General features: G+C 44.6%; 1 protein-coding gene across 1 annotated transcript; it reads left to right on the plus strand.

Moving 5' to 3' along the window:
• The first annotated feature begins 831 nt into the window (after positions 1-831).
• Positions 832-17,663, plus strand: KATNB1 (katanin regulatory subunit B1). The gene is made up of 19 exons (XM_027465840.3): positions 832-991; positions 2,891-3,021; positions 5,070-5,187; positions 7,243-7,343; positions 7,897-7,938; positions 8,619-8,702; positions 9,149-9,264; positions 9,791-9,862; positions 10,086-10,236; positions 10,665-10,852; positions 10,973-11,103; positions 11,896-11,946; positions 12,117-12,193; positions 12,838-12,957; positions 13,950-14,099; positions 14,421-14,497; positions 14,912-14,986; positions 15,732-15,848; positions 16,461-17,663. The coding sequence occupies exons 1-19, from the start codon at positions 952-954 to the stop codon at positions 16,591-16,593; spliced, it is 1,974 nt and encodes a 657-aa protein (XP_027321641.1). The 5' UTR covers positions 832-951; the 3' UTR covers positions 16,594-17,663.
• The last annotated feature ends 148 nt before the right edge of the window (positions 17,664-17,811 follow it).

The following is a 17,811-nucleotide window of genomic DNA, read 5'->3' on the forward strand; positions in this document are numbered from 1 at the left end:
CTCCCGTGGGCGGCAGCTGCAGTGTCTGACACCCCTGGGTGTGACAGGGCCTCCCAGCTCCTAGGGAGCTCCTGGGTTTTGGGGCTCCAAGGCCTTTGATGACAGCACATTGTGTTCCCCAAGGGTCCAACCATTGGAGCAGCCTCCAGCACTGCTCCTCACAGCTCTGTGCAGTGTGCTGCTGACATGGTGACATGAGGTTTGTAGAAACAGGCCAGGGAAGGAGAAAGCTTTGAAATAACTCAGTCTTCTGAGGTACTTAAATGAGAGGCGTTCAGGTAAGAGCACGCTGCTGGAAAAGAACTGAAGGAATTTAAGGGTTTGGACCAATTTCCAAACCACTAGGGCTGAACTCCTGAAGGGTTTAGGATCCCAGCGTACTGAGGGGAAAGAAAACCCTAAGGTTTCTAGACAGGGATTAAAAAAAATATACCAACAAAGAAGAAGCAAGCCAGACTAGGATTGTTTATTGATCCATGATCCATATTAATTCCACACCAGAAGACCACCAGAATTTATTTATTTATTTATTTATTTATTCACAAGCACCGGGGAACACAGTAGCTGCCGGGGAACACAGTAGCTGCCCCTTCAGACCCAGCTAACGCATTTTGTCGCAACTACAGCTCTGCCTTCTCCTCTGAGCGAGCGGCCGGCAGGGAGAGCGAAGCCGGGCTCTGACAGGGCCCCGCTCCCGCCTCCTCCGCCATGCAGCGCCGCCCTCCCCATTGGCCGCGCCAGCCGAGGCTCCAAGAAGCCGCGCCGCGACTGGCCCGCCCGCCCCGCGGTCGCCGTGGCAACCGCCCCTCCCGCGGCTGCCATTGGCCGAGCGCCTCACGGAGCCCGGGCAACCGCAGGGCCCGGCGGCGCGGCGGGGCCGGCAGCTGGGGGGGGGGCGCCGCCGCCGCGGGTGCCGGGCCCGGGCCGCGGAGCCTGGACAGCGGCGGGGAGATGGCGGCGCCCGTCAGCACCAAGGCGGCCTGGAAGCTGCGTGAGTGCCCCCCCGGCCCGCACCCTGCCGCGGCTCTGGCGGTTGTGCGGGCGTCTCCGCTGCGGGCCGGGGGGTTGGGGCCTAGCACGGGGCTGGCAGCGCGCTGAGGGGGCCGAGAGAATTAATTTAACGATGTCGCCTGTTCGCTGTGCTGTCTGCCTGATCCTGAAGCACCAGCGCTGTAGGAGAAGCGAGGGGGTGGCTGGGCTCCCATCTGTTTAAGCGGGCAGGAGGTCGTGGTGCTTCCTTCTGCTCGGCTCTGCCCTGCCGTAGTGTTCTGGGAGCAGGGTTCGGGGTGCTGGGAGGGTTTGGGGGATGCACAGTGTGGGTTTGGGAGCTGGCACCTCACTGGGGGCAAGGGTGTTGCTGTCTGGCCGGGGCTGCAGCGAGCCTCTCGCCTGGCTTTTATGAGTAGAGTTCAGTGCTTCAGCAACGACATTTAAATTAACAATATATTATTACGAACAAAATTAAGAGAGGGAAAAAAATGGAGTTGCTGGTGTATTAGTGGCAGTGTTTAGCATATGTGCTTTCAATTTTAACTAGCGAGTTGGTCTGTTAATACTGGTTGTGTTATTTGTTGCCGTCAGTTCTGCGTGTACATACATACTTCAGCATTGTCATAGGGAGGTTTGGTCTTTCAGCACAGCACAAGCATATTTTCAGATTTGTTCTCATTTAATTTACAGTCCATTTACCTTTGTAATTTGAAAGGTATTCCTTCAGCTAAAGTGAAAGTTGCACAGTTTTGTTTTCAAAAAACGCTCTGAGAGACTGAGATCAAAGTACCTGTAATTATTGTTGCAGCTGTCTAATGTCGTTTTGGATTAGGGTTGCATTTTTAATTTTCAAGTTGCCCTTCCCACCAAAATAACCTGACCAAAAGTAGAATTGATTACACCCTAACCCTTTTACAAATAAGTTTCATAACCATTAGGCATGCAAATCCAGCGAACTTTCAAAGAAGAGAACAGTAAGAGGAGAAAATAGTAAATACATCTGCCAGAAGCTCCTGCCAAAAACTTTGGTGGATTTTAAAGTCCATTATAAAAATAGATATCTATGCAAAAATGCTCTTTTGGCTTCTCTTTTGTCCCCAACATTGTTTCCATATGAGGAGGTTTTCCTCTAATTCTGTCATTGTGAAGCCCTTGTAGTATCATACTTTCCTATCAGCCCCCTAGTTTTTTAATAGCCTTTTAGTATCGGTCACATTTGCTCTTTTGTGCCCTTTCATGCAAATATTCATACTTCCTTTGTCACAGTTTCACGCTGTCTGCATTGCTAAATTTTGCCCCTGTTCTGTAGTGGGAATGTAGCAAAGCCTCTCCTAAAGCTGAGAGAAGGCAGCTTCGCCTCTCCCCAGTTTTGAGTCCAACTTTTTCTCTGTAAAGCAACAAACTGTATTGCTGCTAATCTGCCATTTCCTCTCAGTTTGGACACTGCTGCTGCTCTTCAGTATGGGATTAAAGGACTTTTCCCTAGATATCTGTGTCTGCTGCTTGTCAGACACATATCATTCTCCTTCTGAAACTGCTCTGCTTACTGAGACCCACCTAGGTACAGGAGGTAAAGCAGCTTCTGTGAGCAAGCTGCTACAGTCTAGCCAGTGTAAAAGCTACCCTGTTGCTGCTAGTGAGAGAAATAGTACACCCCGTGAGTAGTGGGGTGGTGAAGCTTGGCCAGCAAATGTTTTAAGTGCAGCAGACAGAGCCAAGAAGGACTGTTTCAAGCCAGATAATGGCATGACTTGTTATCTGAGCTGTGCATTGCTGCAGCTTGTCCAGCGACAACTGGAAAAGGTTTTCTGGAGAAAGAACTTTTTTCAGCCCTTTGGGAGGGATGGGATGGAAAATCTTTATATAAGTCTGACATAACTGCTCGCTTCCTTTTATGCAGAAGAGATCACGGCTCACAGCAGCAATGTGTCCTCGCTAGTCCTGGGGAAGAGTTCAGGCCGGCTTCTGGCAACCGGAGGAGATGACTGTCGAGTCAACATATGGTCAGTTAACAAGCCCAACTGCATCATGGTAAGAACGGGCCTGGTTTTAACTTTCTGGGGGATGGGAGAATTAATTCTGAGATGTAGAGGGTGGGAATGAGGGAAAAGATTACTGGGCCTGTGGGACTTCTGTTGGGACCAAGTGGCCAGATGCTAGCAGAAGTTAGGGACAGAAATCAGTAATTGGTGAGGCTGCTGCAGAGAGAATCCAGGATGGCTGTCTGCATCACTGGGGCCAGTATCTGCTCAGATAACGAATACTGAGCCTTCCCTTACCGTGCTACAGATAACGAAGTGCAGTTTTGTCATGGACAGCTAGTTTTAGAATGCATGCTACAGGGGTTGGATCTATACCCTGGAGTTTGCCCTCAAAGCAGGAAACATCCCGAGTGGGTTGCGTTTCCACCTGTCCCACAATCATTTATTGTCAGCACGAAGTTTGTCAGGCTGACTTAACAGTAGGCTGGGGAAGAGCAATGCTGTGTGCAGCATTACTCTCATTACTTGTTAGGAAGAGTAGGGTTACAATAGGAGTTACCACCAAAGCATGCCATAAATACATTTAACAGCTGTCTTGTCCTGTATCGCTTTGCCTTCCAGTGTGGAAAAGTATCTTGTCACTTGTTTAATTAACAACACAATAACGTTGCATTGTGAAAGGTATTTCTCTAAACAAAGTGAACCTTGTGAGGAGGAAATTGAGAAAGTAGGATCAAAAAGGCTGAGAGGAGAATGTTTCTATTTTATTTTCCCACTTATTTTTTGAGGTCAAGTATAAAGAGGTTGAAATAGATGCAAAAGTAGTTGCTCACCTTTAGTAGTGCTGTGCTTCTGTCATAGCATAGTTAAGCTGTGTCTTTCTGGGCCCTTTGTGGTAGCATGACAGTAGTTTGAAACCAGAGTATTGCTTTCCATGTGAAGGGCTGTAGTACTAAATATCTCCCTATGCCATCTGTGGGAGCAGAGAGCTGTAGCTGGCAACATTGACTGGAACTGGTTTTGTGCCATTATTAAAGATTAAAAAAAATTTTGAGTTTGTAGTTGTGCTTTGTATTTTGCTATCTGAAATTCATCTTTAGTATTTTAACATTAAAGGTTCAAGATTGCATTTTGGGGAGGAGGGAGAAAAGGAAATTTTAGAGTAGCATTGCATCTTGTCTCATGTTTGAGTTCTTTTTCATACTAAGCAGTTACAGTTGCAGCTGTAGACCACTGCAGGCCTGCTTAAAATTCAGAGAAAGCCCTATCAAAGCAGGTTGCTGTCAGCAGGCATTCTCAGCTTCTATACATGTGCAGAGGCACAGAGCTAGCTTAGCTGTTTAAAAAGACCTGCTTGAGGATGGAGTAAAGTCTAGGATAACAATATTGCTTAATTGACAAGCAGGTCTATAATTGTGGTGTGTGTGTTGATTAGTTTTCTAGAAGTAGTTTTAAAATATTCTTGCATTTTAATTAAATACTAGCCTTCTCAAAATTCTTATATAATTGTAAGCTTTTAGATGCTCAAGGATGAAAGAAGCTGTGTACATGTGAAGTATGGCCTCTTGTCTCGAGTTAATAGTTCAGTAATAGCACCGTGTTATCACTGACACCCGTGCATTGTGGCAGCAACAAATGACTCCTCGCTGTTGTGAAGGTTTTGAAGTGGCCCTGCTTTCACGCTTGCTTTGATTTTGTAACCAGTTCGTGAGACTTGCGTGACCCATTTAGAGCAAACGTAGTGACAATGTGCTTGTGTAGCATAAATTTTGTAAGGTAAGCATGCGTCAACCTCGTCTGGGCTTCTGCAGGTAATGTTTAGCTACATGTTTCTATTGATGCAACCTTTAAAAATTAGTCAGCGTCCCAGAAGGTGGAATAATGTGGGAGATACGTGCACAGTGCACTGTGCAGTAATGACCTGTAGGATGCTCTACCATGCTAGTTGCTGATAAGGAAAAAGGGATCAGTGGCACAACTAAGTGGTCCTAACTCACAGCTAAATACTGCAGTTACCAATTGAGTATGAACTATAGGATTGTGGACTTAAGCTGTCTGTGTCAGTAGCCATTGATTGTGACTCGGTTTTCTTTGCAGAGCTTGACAGGGCACACGTCACCCATTGAGAGTCTACAGATCAATATAAACGAGGAACTCATTGTTGCAGGGTCCCAGTCAGGGTCCATTCGCGTTTGGGACCTGGAAGCTGCCAAAAGTATGTTTCCATGAATTGTCTCTTCTGTTCATATATAGAATCATTAAGGTTGGAAAAGCCCTCCAAGATCATCTGGTCCAACCACCAGATGATCCAATTGTTCAGGGTATTTTTTGAGGATGATGCTTTGTGGTAAATCCCCTCCCAAATACCAAGGATTCTCTTCAAAAAGGCAGTGGTAAAAACAAGAAAATATGCATTATTTTTCTCCAGAATCACCAAAATGAAGGGGATGCAAGCTTTTGGGGTATCATGGGAAAGCTGTATTACTGTGCAATCTCTAAGCCAAATTAAAATACTAACTTTGTCTTGTTTTCTTTCTTTCTTTCTTTGTGAAACCCAGTTTTGCACTATCCTTATGCTTGTCCATGCTGACCTGGAAGGTTCCTAACTTAAGAAGAAAAGCCCAGCATTGCTTTCTTCTTAGTTTCCAGTACTGTTAGAGGGCTTCTGTGCAAGTTCTACTGAGACTATAGAGCTGTGTGTGCACTGAAGCAGAAATTTGCACACGTATTGTGGAGATGGAGCTGAGGAACTGGTTGCCAGGGTTTTGACCTCAGTGTGTTGAAGTCTGTATTCCATAAACTTTCTTCTGCGCATAGGTAGTAATTAGACATATATAAAAATTATATTCATACCCTCAGCTTAAAATTATCAGCCTTAATAAATGGGTGCTCTAACTCTAAAACCGGATTAAGAGCTTTAAGTATATTAGGTTCTGTGCAAGTCCAAGAATCTCCTGCTTGCTGACCTCTTCTTCTAACTTTCATTTTTTCCTCAGGTGATTTTTCTCCTGTTACACTCTTGCATGACTGTATAAACAGACAAAGACCTAATTTTTAGTAAATCGTAAAAGCCAAGAACTCATTAATCTCTGATCCTTTGAAGGACAGCTGTTGAGTTATACTTAACGCATTTTCCTCAAGTTCTAGAACAAATTTGAAAAGGTATCATGAATCACTTGTAGGCTTTCCAACATAAATACTGTAGAAGGAATTTATGTTTCTTGTAGTTTGCTACTTGCTCATAGCAAGAACATGTAATGAAAACAGACTGACTTTGGCCACAAAGGCAAGCAGCAGGTGCCATAAAGATCACTTCTGTCATTCAGGCAATTAGAATCAGATCAGTTATAAAATAGTTCGGGTTTACCAGCAGAAAATAACTGATCTAGCTGAATTTATTAGCAGGTGTATGAGCCAGCATCTGTGCAAATGACCATTCCAGGTCTGGTTCAAGAGCTAATTCCTACCAGGGGAACCAAAATACTGTCCCAGATGACTGATGGTGGAGAGAGATTGCCTCTGTCATTACATAAGCAATTTTTCTTCCTCAAAGTTGAGTTCAGCATTCATCTCTACTCTCAGAGATGCAGTATACCTGTTCAACTGGTCCTTTCTGGTTCCCAGAATTACAGGGGGTGTTACTTTGTTGATGACTTGCTCAAACACTGTGATCATTTTCTTTGCCTCATGCTTCCTGAGTGTCCGTTCCCAGTCTTTGGGATGTTTCTTGCAAGGGACAGTTGAAGGAGGCCTGTGCAGGTACTAGAAAATGAGAGGTGGAAGTTGAACTTGTGTCTGGACTAGGGTGCAGAGTCCTTAGAAAGTGCTTGTCTAATAGCTACAAGGTGAATGATGTCCTTTTCACTTCCTGTATGAAACTATATTCCCCTGGACACCTTGCAACAAGTAGAAAAATAGCACTGCCTGACGGCTGCCTCTAAGAGTACCTTTTTAGTTTTATTTTAAGGTTGGACACCTTTGAGTTTTATTCATGCTTCCCACACCTAAGGACAAGAATTTCATTAGGATCATTGCAAATGGTGCCCTCTATTGCTGTTTCTTTGCATTGTGAAGGTAAAGTTGGAAACACTTGGTAGAATAATGTATACAGATGAATAAACTGTATGTTGCACGTCTAATGTACATTGTATTAGCATGTTTTTAATGGTGAGGATAGTATAGCAAAACTTCTGCATCCTGTTGGGGTGATGCAAACTACTAAATATTTACTCCTTATTCTTTCTCCCTGCTCCACTTCCCGATTTCCCAGTTCTTCGTACATTATTTGGTCACAAAGCGAACATCTGCAGCCTTGATTTCCATCCTTTTGGAAGCTTTGTGGCATCTGGCTCTTTGGACACAAACATTAAGGTAAAGCCTACCTTGCTCTAGAGATTACCCTCTTTACTTGCAGTGTCTTTATTATGAAGAGTGACAGAATGTGTTTTCTGCCAAGCTGCTGGTAGATACTGCACATCCAGATTTGCATGTGTGTGGGCAGGTGTATTTGTGAGAGCTTGTGAAATTCATGCATGTGTTTCCACAGTGGTAACTCATGAATGTGACTCCTCAGTTGTGGAATGTAGCTCATTCCACAGGGCTCGAGTTAGGTGCCAGCTGAGAGCTGGTGTCAGTAAGCACAGATGTCCTGATTGCTATGGATTGCACCTGCTTCATCAGACTGGTATCTGACTGCAGGAACGGAGCTTCTGTAGTAAGAAATACCTTACAGGAGTGATTCTCACTTGGAAAGTTAGATTAGGAAATGTATCTGAAGCAAACATGGGTTTAGCAGCCACTTCAGTGATTTCATTCTGCAGTGTTACCAGCCTGATGACTGCAAGAGCTCTTGTTTTGACAGAACTCTTGGGCCCCCTACGTACCTTTCTAAGCATATCTTTTGTTTGCTTTTCTTCACCTGTAGCTCTGGGATGTAAGAAGAAAAGGCTGTGTCTTCAGGTATAAGGTAAAATGCTTCATTAGTTTTCAGAAGAGGGGAGAACGATTTCTGTTTAAGACTTCTAGGCAAACTTTAAAGTGATTATGTACAAGTAACTATTTAGTTTTGCTGGTGAGGTCTGTGGGTTTTGTTTTTTCAAAATGGCCTGATAAACCTCTGTAGACCTCAGTGAATTGTATGGAAACATTAAATGGATATCATAGGAATTAATGTACTGTAGTCTGCTTGGCTTCAGTGGGAGATGGAAAGCACCCAATAGTAAGTGTTTCTTTATACTGTGGCTGGCATTAATGTGAAGTCCCCACTGCACTGAGATGGTTTGATTCATGGGGCCTTTCTATACCCAAAGAGCTTGCTGTATGTTAATTTAATTTTGTAGCCAACTTAATGGCACTTCTGTCTTAACAAAGAAATCTGTTCAGCTTAAATCTGATACTTATCAGGTGAGCCAGATCTGTATTTGCCACTCTTAAACTGATGGCAGAAATGTCTAGATGAGAGACGTTATGCCCATGTAGTGTGAATAGGTATAGGTTTTGAGTGTAGAATGTGGTATTCTGTGAGTTGTGGACTACATGAAACAGTTATTAGATCTTATTTTATTGTACCATATCAAGTTGAAAGACAATTTCCTATAAAGGAAGAGAAAAGAAAAGGAAAATATTTTTTTGTCTTTCTTGTTGCAGGGTCACACTCAAGCAGTTAGATGTCTCCGATTTAGTCCTGATGGCAAATGGCTAGCCTCTGCTGCTGATGATCATACTGTAAAGGTAATTTATTATGACATCCTCCTTGTGTGCTTGTGGCACATAGGAATATTGTGATCGTCTTTTAACCAGTCATTACCAACACTCTCTCTTAGTCCCCTTCTGTTTGTTTGAGATTTTTATCTTCTGGAACAAGTGGAAATGCTGTATCTTATCCCAGTCTTTAAATATAAAGCAGACTTCTAGGGGACAAATTACTACTTAAAACTAAATAGGGAATTTAAAAGAGATTTTTTTTAATTATTTATTTTATTATTATTATTTTTTATCAGCCTTAAGTGACCAGCACAGTGCTCCTTTTCCAGATCATTGCTTTCCTTGACAAACTCAAGTCTGTTCAGGGAGGGGGGAAAAGTGTTAGAAGATCACTGGTAAAGGGAAATTCAAAGCGTTTTGAAATTCTTGAACATTAATTTTTCTAAGAGTCTTTTGTTCTTTCCTTCTTCCAGCTGTGGGATCTGGCTGCTGGGAAGATGATGTTTGAGTTTACAGGACATGCTGGCCCAGTGAACGTTGTAGAATTCCATCCAAATGAATACCTTTTGGCTTCTGGCAGCTCTGACAGGTATACGGGGGGGAAAAAGAAAGAAGGGAATTGTTTGTGTCAGTTCCACTTTCAACGCCCTTTCTTTTAAGAACATGGCAAACAGGAATGTCACACTACTCAAAACTGCCATTCCAAGTGCCTGCCAGCTAGACAACAGCATGTCACATCTGTGATGTGCAGAATATGGAGATCTTACCTTCTCATACAAAGCTGATGACGCTGTCTGCCATGCTAGAAAACAATGCAGTAGGCTTGAGTGGCTCACTAATCGAACTGACATCCTACCTGAACAGCAAGTATTCGTGCTGTGCCAGCAGAGTGTCTTTAGCTCTGGGTCTTCTCTAAATAACTTTACATCTCTAGAGCCTCTAAGCGTTGTGGTTTGGATTCACAAATCTTAGCTAGACCAGTCCTCTGTGTAGGTTCATCATATATGCACAGCAGTGGAAGTCATTCTAGTTATTAGTATGTTATTTTTAATGTTGAATCCTACAGCAGATTTCCAAAGGGGTGAGAGATGATTTTTATTCTGTTTTGTGCACAGAACTGTTCGATTCTGGGACTTGGAGAAGTTTCAAGTTGTGAGCTGCATTGAAGAAGAGGCTACTCCCGTCAGGTATAATAAATTCCTACTGCAGTGTACTAGGCAGAGACCAAAGCTGGGGGCAAAGGGAGAATTTCATGAAAGGGAGAATACGGGAGAGAAAGGTGCACAGGTTCACCACATCAGTATATTCATTGCTGAAAACTGCTGCAGGTATTCAGTGAAGCCACAGATAGAGCCCTGGGATCTTTGTGGAAGTTGGAAGTTTCTGAACTCTCTGTCTGCCTTCTCCTAGGTGTGTTCTTTTCAACCCGGATGGCTGCTGTTTGTATAGTGGTTTCCAGGATTCGCTGCGTGTGTATGGCTGGGAGCCTGAGCGCTGTTTTGATGTGGTCTTAGTGAACTGGGGAAAAGTAGCTGATTTATCTATCTGCAACAACCAGCTGGTAAGTCATTGTTCATGAGGAGTTGGGGAGGTGACTGTGAAACATGAGATAAAATCCTTCTGTCTTGCTTGAAGGCCTTCTGACCTCTAAGCTTATGTCAGACTGCAAGTGGCCAGGACATGCAGTGTGTCCAGCACCTAGAGCTTGTGTGATTTTTCTTTCAAGAGCCTTATGCTACGTTTCATCTCTTTGGCTTCTGGAGGAAAGAGCTGGGGCTTAGTTTGACCAGTATTTCAAAACTATGCTTGGAAAAAGTTTTATCATAGCCTTTCGTGTAGCATTGATAGTTTCAAATTGAAAAAGCCAAAGCACTGAATTGACAAATTTTCAAGCATTGTCACTCAGGGCCATTCCATCCTCCCTGATCATAGAAAGGCTAGTGTGTACCCTGCTGTTCCGTGAATTACCTTGATCTTTTGCGTCTGCAGATAGGAGTTTCCTATGCGCAAAGCACAGTTTCTTCCTTCGTTGTGGATCTCAGCAGAGTCACAAAGTCAGGTTCGGTTCCTCATGGGCTGATCAGGGATGACAAGCCTCTCGTGCAGCCCACCCCCACAGGGTCCTCCCTCCGCCGCATCTATGACAGGCCCTCAACTAGCTGCAGCAAGCCACAAAGGTAAGGAAAACTGCTGGTTTGTTGTACTTGCAAGCTTTATAAGGAAATTAGTGCCCTTTTACTAACAGGTCCGTGTGACTCGCCCTAACAGCATCCTTTTTTTCTTCTTCTTTTTATCAGAGTGAAGCACAACTCAGAAAGCGAGAGGCGCAGTCCCAGCAGTGAAGATGACCGGGATGAGAAGGAATCAAAGGCTGAGATCCAGAACCCAGAGGATTACAAAGAGATCTTCCAGCCCAAGAATGCCATCTGTCAGTACCAGGGGTTATTGCGCTTTTGAGTGGTGGCTAGTTCAGAGCTGTAGACACTGAACTGTTTCAGTGGAATTGCATTCTGGCGTACTGTAATAGAGGCTTCACCTGTGACTGAGAGAATTTAGAAGACTTGAATATTCCCCGCTTAATAAGTCGTATTAGTGAACTGCTGGAAGGTTGCACCTGTACTAGGGTGCAGTGATGTCTGATTGAGGTCTGGCCCAGAATCCAGAGCTCCGTTAGGAGTATGGAGCCTTCCTGTCCTGATTAGGAAGGATTGCTGTGTTACAGAATCTTTTATTTGCTTATGATTCTGGTATGTGTAAACTCAGCAGCCTCCGTTAAAGAAGGAAAGGTTAAATGATCTGTTAAAGCAGTGACTGTTGTTTAGGAAGCACAGTGCAATGCATGTAACTCACTTTACTGTAAGTGAGAAAAATAAGATACTCTTTCTAAGGAAGTAATAGTCAAAATAATGATTTAAGTATTTGAATCAGTTTAGTTGGAGGTTAATTTTTTTTTCAGTGTAACTTGCTCTGACAGTGCACTGTCTTGTGCTTGACACATCTTCAGCAGTGAGCTACATGGGTCAATTTTGTCCCATCTATGAAGGCTAAAAGCCTTTGTTTAAACTCAACAATAACTTCAAGGTCTGGAGGAGATAACTGCTTGCTGTGTCGCTGATTGCCCTAATCTCTGGAGTTGCTGGAGGTCTCTCAGCTTCAGGGCTGACCTATTACTAATCTGTAGCCTTGCATGGTTTGTCATTTTTTCCTTCTTTTTTTGTAGCTCGAACTCCTCCACGAAACAATGAACCTTTTCCAGCCCCCCCTGAAGATGGTGAGTATAAAAATGACCCCTCGGTAGGAATGGGATTAATAGCCCGTAAACAGGGAGAGTTGCACATCAGAAATGACTACTTGTACTCTTTGTTTATGGTACCTTTGCTCTAAGCTTCTCTTGAGAGGAACAATCAGTTTCTACTTTCCTGCTTCTTTCCATCTTGATAGAGCCTGTAACTGCAAAGGAAGCAGTGAAGCCTAACCAAGCTGTGGAAGTCCAGACCCCGTTGCCAAAGCAGGAACTCGTACGTACAGTGTAATCTGTTAATAGCTGTTCACATCCCCACTGTGAAAGGTTTGTGAGTTTTAGAGACGTTACTGTTTTAAATCAGGCTGATTCCTTTACTGAAGAGCAATAAAAGTGCAGCTTCAGCCTCTGTCAGTCCATGTGTGTCATCTGAGCAGCAGAATTGAAGGCCAGGCCTCCAGCAGACAATAGCTAAATTGCATTTGTTTGCTTCTCACACTTACAGTGGTATTTCTCCTTTAATATCAAAATAGGTGCAATTCTCTGAAGAGAATTTAGGTACTACATTTCCGCAGGTGCTTGAACTGAGACTATTTTAGAGTCAAAATCACAAGCAGTTATCAGGACAGGATATGTTATTCAGGCTTCTTTAGAATTCTTTCTGCCTTTGGGCTGGCCATGGCCTATTGCCATAATTTTAGATGTTAATAACTGACAGTATTCAGTATTCTTGCTGGGGCATCTTGTGCTCTTCACAAACCTTAATTAAGTCTTGATGTATACCTGAGGGACACTTCATTGGCTTCTAAGCCATGCTAGCAAATTGGAGACTGCCTTGAGAGGAAAGTGGGTCAGGAAAGAGGATATGAGGCTAAGTCCATGTTATTGCCACTAGAACTTTTATCCCAATTTCTCCTGCAGCCTGATCAAATTCAGAGGCCACCAATTGCCTCCTCAACTCCTGTGACCAGAGCAGAGCTGTCAGTGATTCCTGCAGCCAGGAATGAACCCATTGGCCTGAAAGCCACTGATTTTCTACCAGTAAGTGTCTCTGAATAGAATTTTTTGGCTGGTGTCAGTGCTGGATGGCATCAGAGAAAGGGTGTTCTTGGAGGTGCAAAAGTGTCTTAGGTGCTTTCTGCGGCCTGCAGTCATGGTAGTGAATGCAGCAGCCAAAGAACACATTCCTTTTCTGCTCTTACCCCTGCCAGTTTGCTCTCCTGCCTCCAAACTGCTTTGACTTGCAGTTCTTGTGGGATTAGCACCTCAGGGCTTCTGGACCAGGCCCCCATTGAGACTGACAGCAGGCTGATGCAAACACAGCCTGGTTAGTTCATGCTCATGAAGAATGTGTTATTAAACCAGGGAACAAGGGATGAGGCAAAGACACCGAATGATTCCACATTCTAGACAGTGATTCATTTAGAAAATTGTTGTCTGCCATTACATGCACATAATTATTTCGTGGTAATCTTTGCCTCTTGCATCTTGGAGGCTTCCTGGCCACTCCTCAGGAGGGTATTCCCTAACCCAGAAAGGGAGAAGGACCAGAGAGCATCCTCATTATGACAGACTTTAAATGTGAGCAGGGGAAGTGGAGGTGCCATCATGACTTGGGCAGAAATCAAATTGAGAGTCTAACAAATGGTGCAAGGTTTATGTGTTTTAATAAAAGTTGCTGGTTTCAGATCAGCATTTCACATCAAAAATAGGGTTTGCATGAAAATATTTCTTCATCAAAACATACAAGGTTTGAAAACTTACTTTTTCTTCACTCTTTTATTTTGAGATTTTTTTTCCAAAGTTTTAAATGTTTGTGAATTGACCTAGTAGAAGAAAAAAAAATAAAATAGCTGAAATTGGAGAAAATTGAGCATTTCCATTTCAAAAAGGTTTTGAAACAATCTGCAAGGAAGTCCGTATTTCATTTCTCTGTACTCCAAAATTAGCTCTCACCTAGGTCAGAGAAAGCTCCTATCCTTTCTGTACCATTCTGCTCTGTTATTGTTCCTTCACTGGTGTCTACTTTTCAGGCTGTGAAAAACCAAAGCCAGACTGAGCTTGTGGATGAGGAAGCCGTGTCCCAAATCAGGAAAGGCCATGAGACCATGTGTGTGGTGCTCACCAGCCGCCACAAGAATCTGGACACTGTGCGGGCTGTATGGAGCACCGGTGACATCAAGGCAAGGATGTGGAGATGCCTGAGGTTCATGAGGGGAACGGCTGAGCAGTGTTATTGTCTGGTGGGGAACCAGTTCTGCCTCATACAAAACTTGGGATCTCAGTGTTTGTTACCGGGGTGCACCACAGAGTGCTGCTGTGTTCCGGCTGGGGTTGAAAGGTCACAAACACAGAGAGTTTTTTCATTAGAGAGTTATCTTCTCTTACCTGGCTAAATCCATGTTCCCTATACCTTGTATTTGAGAATTAGAACTTGGTATTTATTGCATTAGCCTAGCCAGTTTAAGCCTTCTGATAGACTTCTTCTTCCCCTTCTCTCTCAGAACTCTGTGGACTCTGCTGTAGCAATCAATGATCTGTCTGTTGTTGTGGACCTCTTGAACATTGTCAACCAAAAAGCGTGAGTCTTGGGTCACTGGGGTACCTGAGAGCTATCTGGCTGGGTGTCAGGAGCACTGCATCCTACCTGCTTCATGTCCAGCTGGCCATGGCAGCAGGAAATGCATATGCTTGTAGTCAGATCTCCAAGTCTGCAGTGCCAGTAACTGCTGGAGTTGTACAGGGCCTTTTCTGTATGTATTGATGTCTCACAAAGAAAATCAGTCTTAGGACTTCATAAAGTGGTTCTGCTGGGGGTAAATATGTCAGAACTAGCCGCCTTCTATCACAAGGGGGAGTCAATGAACTTGCTCAGTAAACTTGGGTGCAGCTACTTGGACATTTTTGCCAGAAAGCTCTATTTGTATCTACTCAACTTTGGAAATCCTCAGTCTCCAGTTTCAAAACATGTCCTTTTCTCTTCTTTTCTTTTAAGGTCTCTCTGGAAGTTAGATCTGTGCACTGTAGTCCTGCCTCAGATAGAAAAACTACTCCAAAGTAAATATGAAAGGTGAGGCCATGAGAACACGATGTGCTTGTTGGGGAAGGTGTGGATGTTCATAAGAGAGCCCTGCTAGGCATTTTGTAGCTGAAAGAAAATCCTGGAAAGTCATAGCAGACACAGTATTATGCTGATCCAACACCTGGAAAAGAGCAATGGAGTTGCCAAGTGAGTGTGGGAAAAGATACGGAAAGTATATGTAGGCAGGAAGTCCTCATTAAAAACAGGATGTTGAGATTTGATGTAGGTGTGTTGGTCTGAAGGCAGCTGTGACAGCCAGAAGGGATCAAACAGGTGTAGGCCAAGTGTGCTCTGTGCACTGATGGGAATGAAACTGTTGACATGGGACTAAGGGAATGAAGTCTAGCAACAGTCCTGGGGTCACTTAGACTGCTTTGAATCTGATCGTTAGGTGGGAAGAAAATGCAGCATTTTGCTTAAGATGGAGTTTTCTGTCCTTCCCTACTAGGAAAGAGGATCTTTCCAGGTGCCCTCAGCAGGACACCTGCCCTTGAGCAGAAAAGTCTCACTTAGCAGCTTATATGCCAGGACATTTTAAAAGGGCTCACTTTGTCAGTCTCAGCTTGAACCAAGACTCTGTTGGCACTCGTTTGGCACTTGTCTCCTTGCCCGGTTACAGGTGGTGAAGGGGAGTTGAGTACATTATCCCCAGTGACTGGATGTGTGTGAGGGCTGGCTGCTGGGAGGAAAGGAATGAAATTTGAGTGGGATTGATTCTCTGTTTGCTTTCCAGTTATGTTCAGACTGGCTGCACCTCCTTGAAACTCATTCTCCAGAGATTCCTGCCACTGATCACAGACATGCTTGCTGCACCACCTTCGGTCGGAGTAGACATCACCAGAGAGGAAAGGTGAGGCACTTACCCACCTCTACTTGCTTCCTTTCAAACCAGCCTTTCTCTTAGTGAGTCTTGCTCCTTTCCACCAAGGTTTTGATACTAGACTGGGCATGCCTTCCCTTTTGTCTGCAAATACCAAACCCTCATGCTCTGAGGAAAGGGCCAAGGACTGTTGGTTTTTTTTTTTTTTTCCCCCTCTGTCTCTGTTTATTGAGTCATACCTAACCAAAGAGCAAGTATGTCAGAAGTAAAGCCAGCTGGTGGCTGCACCCTTCACCTCACAAGACACATGAGTTGTCAGCCAGGTCTTGGATTTCCAGTTCATTCACAGGGTAGCTCTGCTCTGAGAACTGGCTCTCCAGAAACAGCACCTCCTTCCTCCCCAGTCTTTACTGCCAAAGGGGAAAACAGGAGTGAAAGAGCCTTTGTGTGAATGCCGTTCGCCTGCATCATCAGGACGTGGGCTGAAGACAAGCTGCTGCTGCAGAGTCATGCTCCTGTTCCAAACAGGCCATTTGCAGGGCTTGCATTTTCTCTCCTGCCTGAGCTGAATCTTAGGCACTTCAGGAGCAAGCACATCTCCTGTGTAGCTGAGCATTCATGCTGTGTCTGTTGTTTTCACAGGCTCCATAAATGCAAGCTGTGCTACAAGCAGCTGAAGAACATCAGCAACATTGTCAAGAACAAGTCGGGGCTCAGTGGCCGCCATGGTAGTGCCTTCCGGGAACTGCATCTCCTCATGGCTGTCCTGGAGTGACAGCTGCCACCTCCTCATCTGCAAGCACGTGGCCAAAATCCCCTCTGCTCTTGGTCTGACTGGATTTCACCTCTCTGTGTGTTCATCCTTCCACCACAGCGCAGTAGGGACCAGGAATCTTGCTGGCTGGCCACCTGTCCAGCACCAGTACCTACTGGGCTAGGTATAAGACCTGAGTGGAGAGGTGCCTGTGTGTGGTGCAAGGGGACCAGGCTGGCTGAGGGTTCTGCAAAAAGTCCCTGTAGGGAAGCAGCTTCATTTCAGCTCTTTACCTCAGCATCAAGCTCTGAGTTGCTCTGTCTCTGTGTGCTGGCCTTACTCTGACTGGAGGGCTCCAAACCTGCTTGTCACCTTTCCTTCACGCATGTGTGCTGTTGGTTCTTGACACTCGGCTCTGATGGCCCAGGCCTGCTCTCTGCAGCATGCTGAGGACTGCAGCTTTTGCCCCCCAAAAGCCTGCTGTGGTGTGGAGCGCCCTTCCCCTACAGAAAGAACGTGACCTCTTCTGCTGGCACACAGGACCAGCCTTGGCTTGCTTCAAAAATTGTGAGCCAGGACGCTGTGCCACCACACCTGGCATAGTCTCGAGGGCCTGCACTGAGAGGAAGTTGTCTCATAACTTGACAGAATCCCTGCTGGTAACCCTACCCTGCAGAAGATTAATATCTTCAGACTGTTGCTGGGAAATGAGGTCTGCCTGGATCTGTTGATCTATATGACTTTAATGGGACTTGCCATACATGTTTGCCTTTGGGGGTAAGGGTGGAAGAATGGAGGGACATGGACTAATGTCTTTCTACATCCACTGGACCACTCTTAGGATTGTGGTTTTATTGTTCTGTTTTGTCATCCTGTCTGTCCCTGTTTTTCCCTTCTTCCCCCCACCCCAATAAATGGCTGTCAGAACCCTTCTATCCCTCTTTCTTCTTTCCTTTGGGGAAAGAGGCTCCTGTTGGCGCCTCCCCTGCTCCTCCCAGTCTGTCTCCTGTTTTATACACTGGAGCCTGTTGTCTAGGAAACTGTAACTTATAATGAATTTTAATAATAAAAAAATTTGTAACTTTTCTTAAGTTGTGTCAGATGTCTCAGTCTCTTTAAGTGCTGTTCACTTCGGCATGGCTGGGAGTGTATAGGGAAAGTGGGGCTGTTTTCTGTGTGCCTAGCAGGGTTTTAGAACTCACCTAGAAGGATGAGTTTTCTCACCCTTCCTGTTGGGAG

Source organism: Anas platyrhynchos, chromosome 12 (assembly GCF_047663525.1).
Source record: "Anas platyrhynchos isolate ZD024472 breed Pekin duck chromosome 12, IASCAAS_PekinDuck_T2T, whole genome shotgun sequence".
NCBI classification, from domain to species: domain Eukaryota; kingdom Metazoa; phylum Chordata; class Aves; order Anseriformes; family Anatidae; genus Anas; species Anas platyrhynchos.

Excerpts from the sequence above, each read along its gene's own strand:
- KATNB1 (XM_027465840.3), top strand. The coding sequence starts at position 952 with ATGGCGGCGCCCGTCAGCACCAAGGCGGCCTGGAAGCTGC. Across the intron at positions 9,265-9,790 it reads GCTTCTGGCAGCTCTGACAG|AACTGTTCGATTCTGGGACT; the intron begins GTATACGGGGGG and ends TTTTGTGCACAG. Across the intron at positions 14,100-14,420 it reads GGAGCACCGGTGACATCAAG|AACTCTGTGGACTCTGCTGT; the intron begins GCAAGGATGTGG and ends CTTCTCTCTCAG.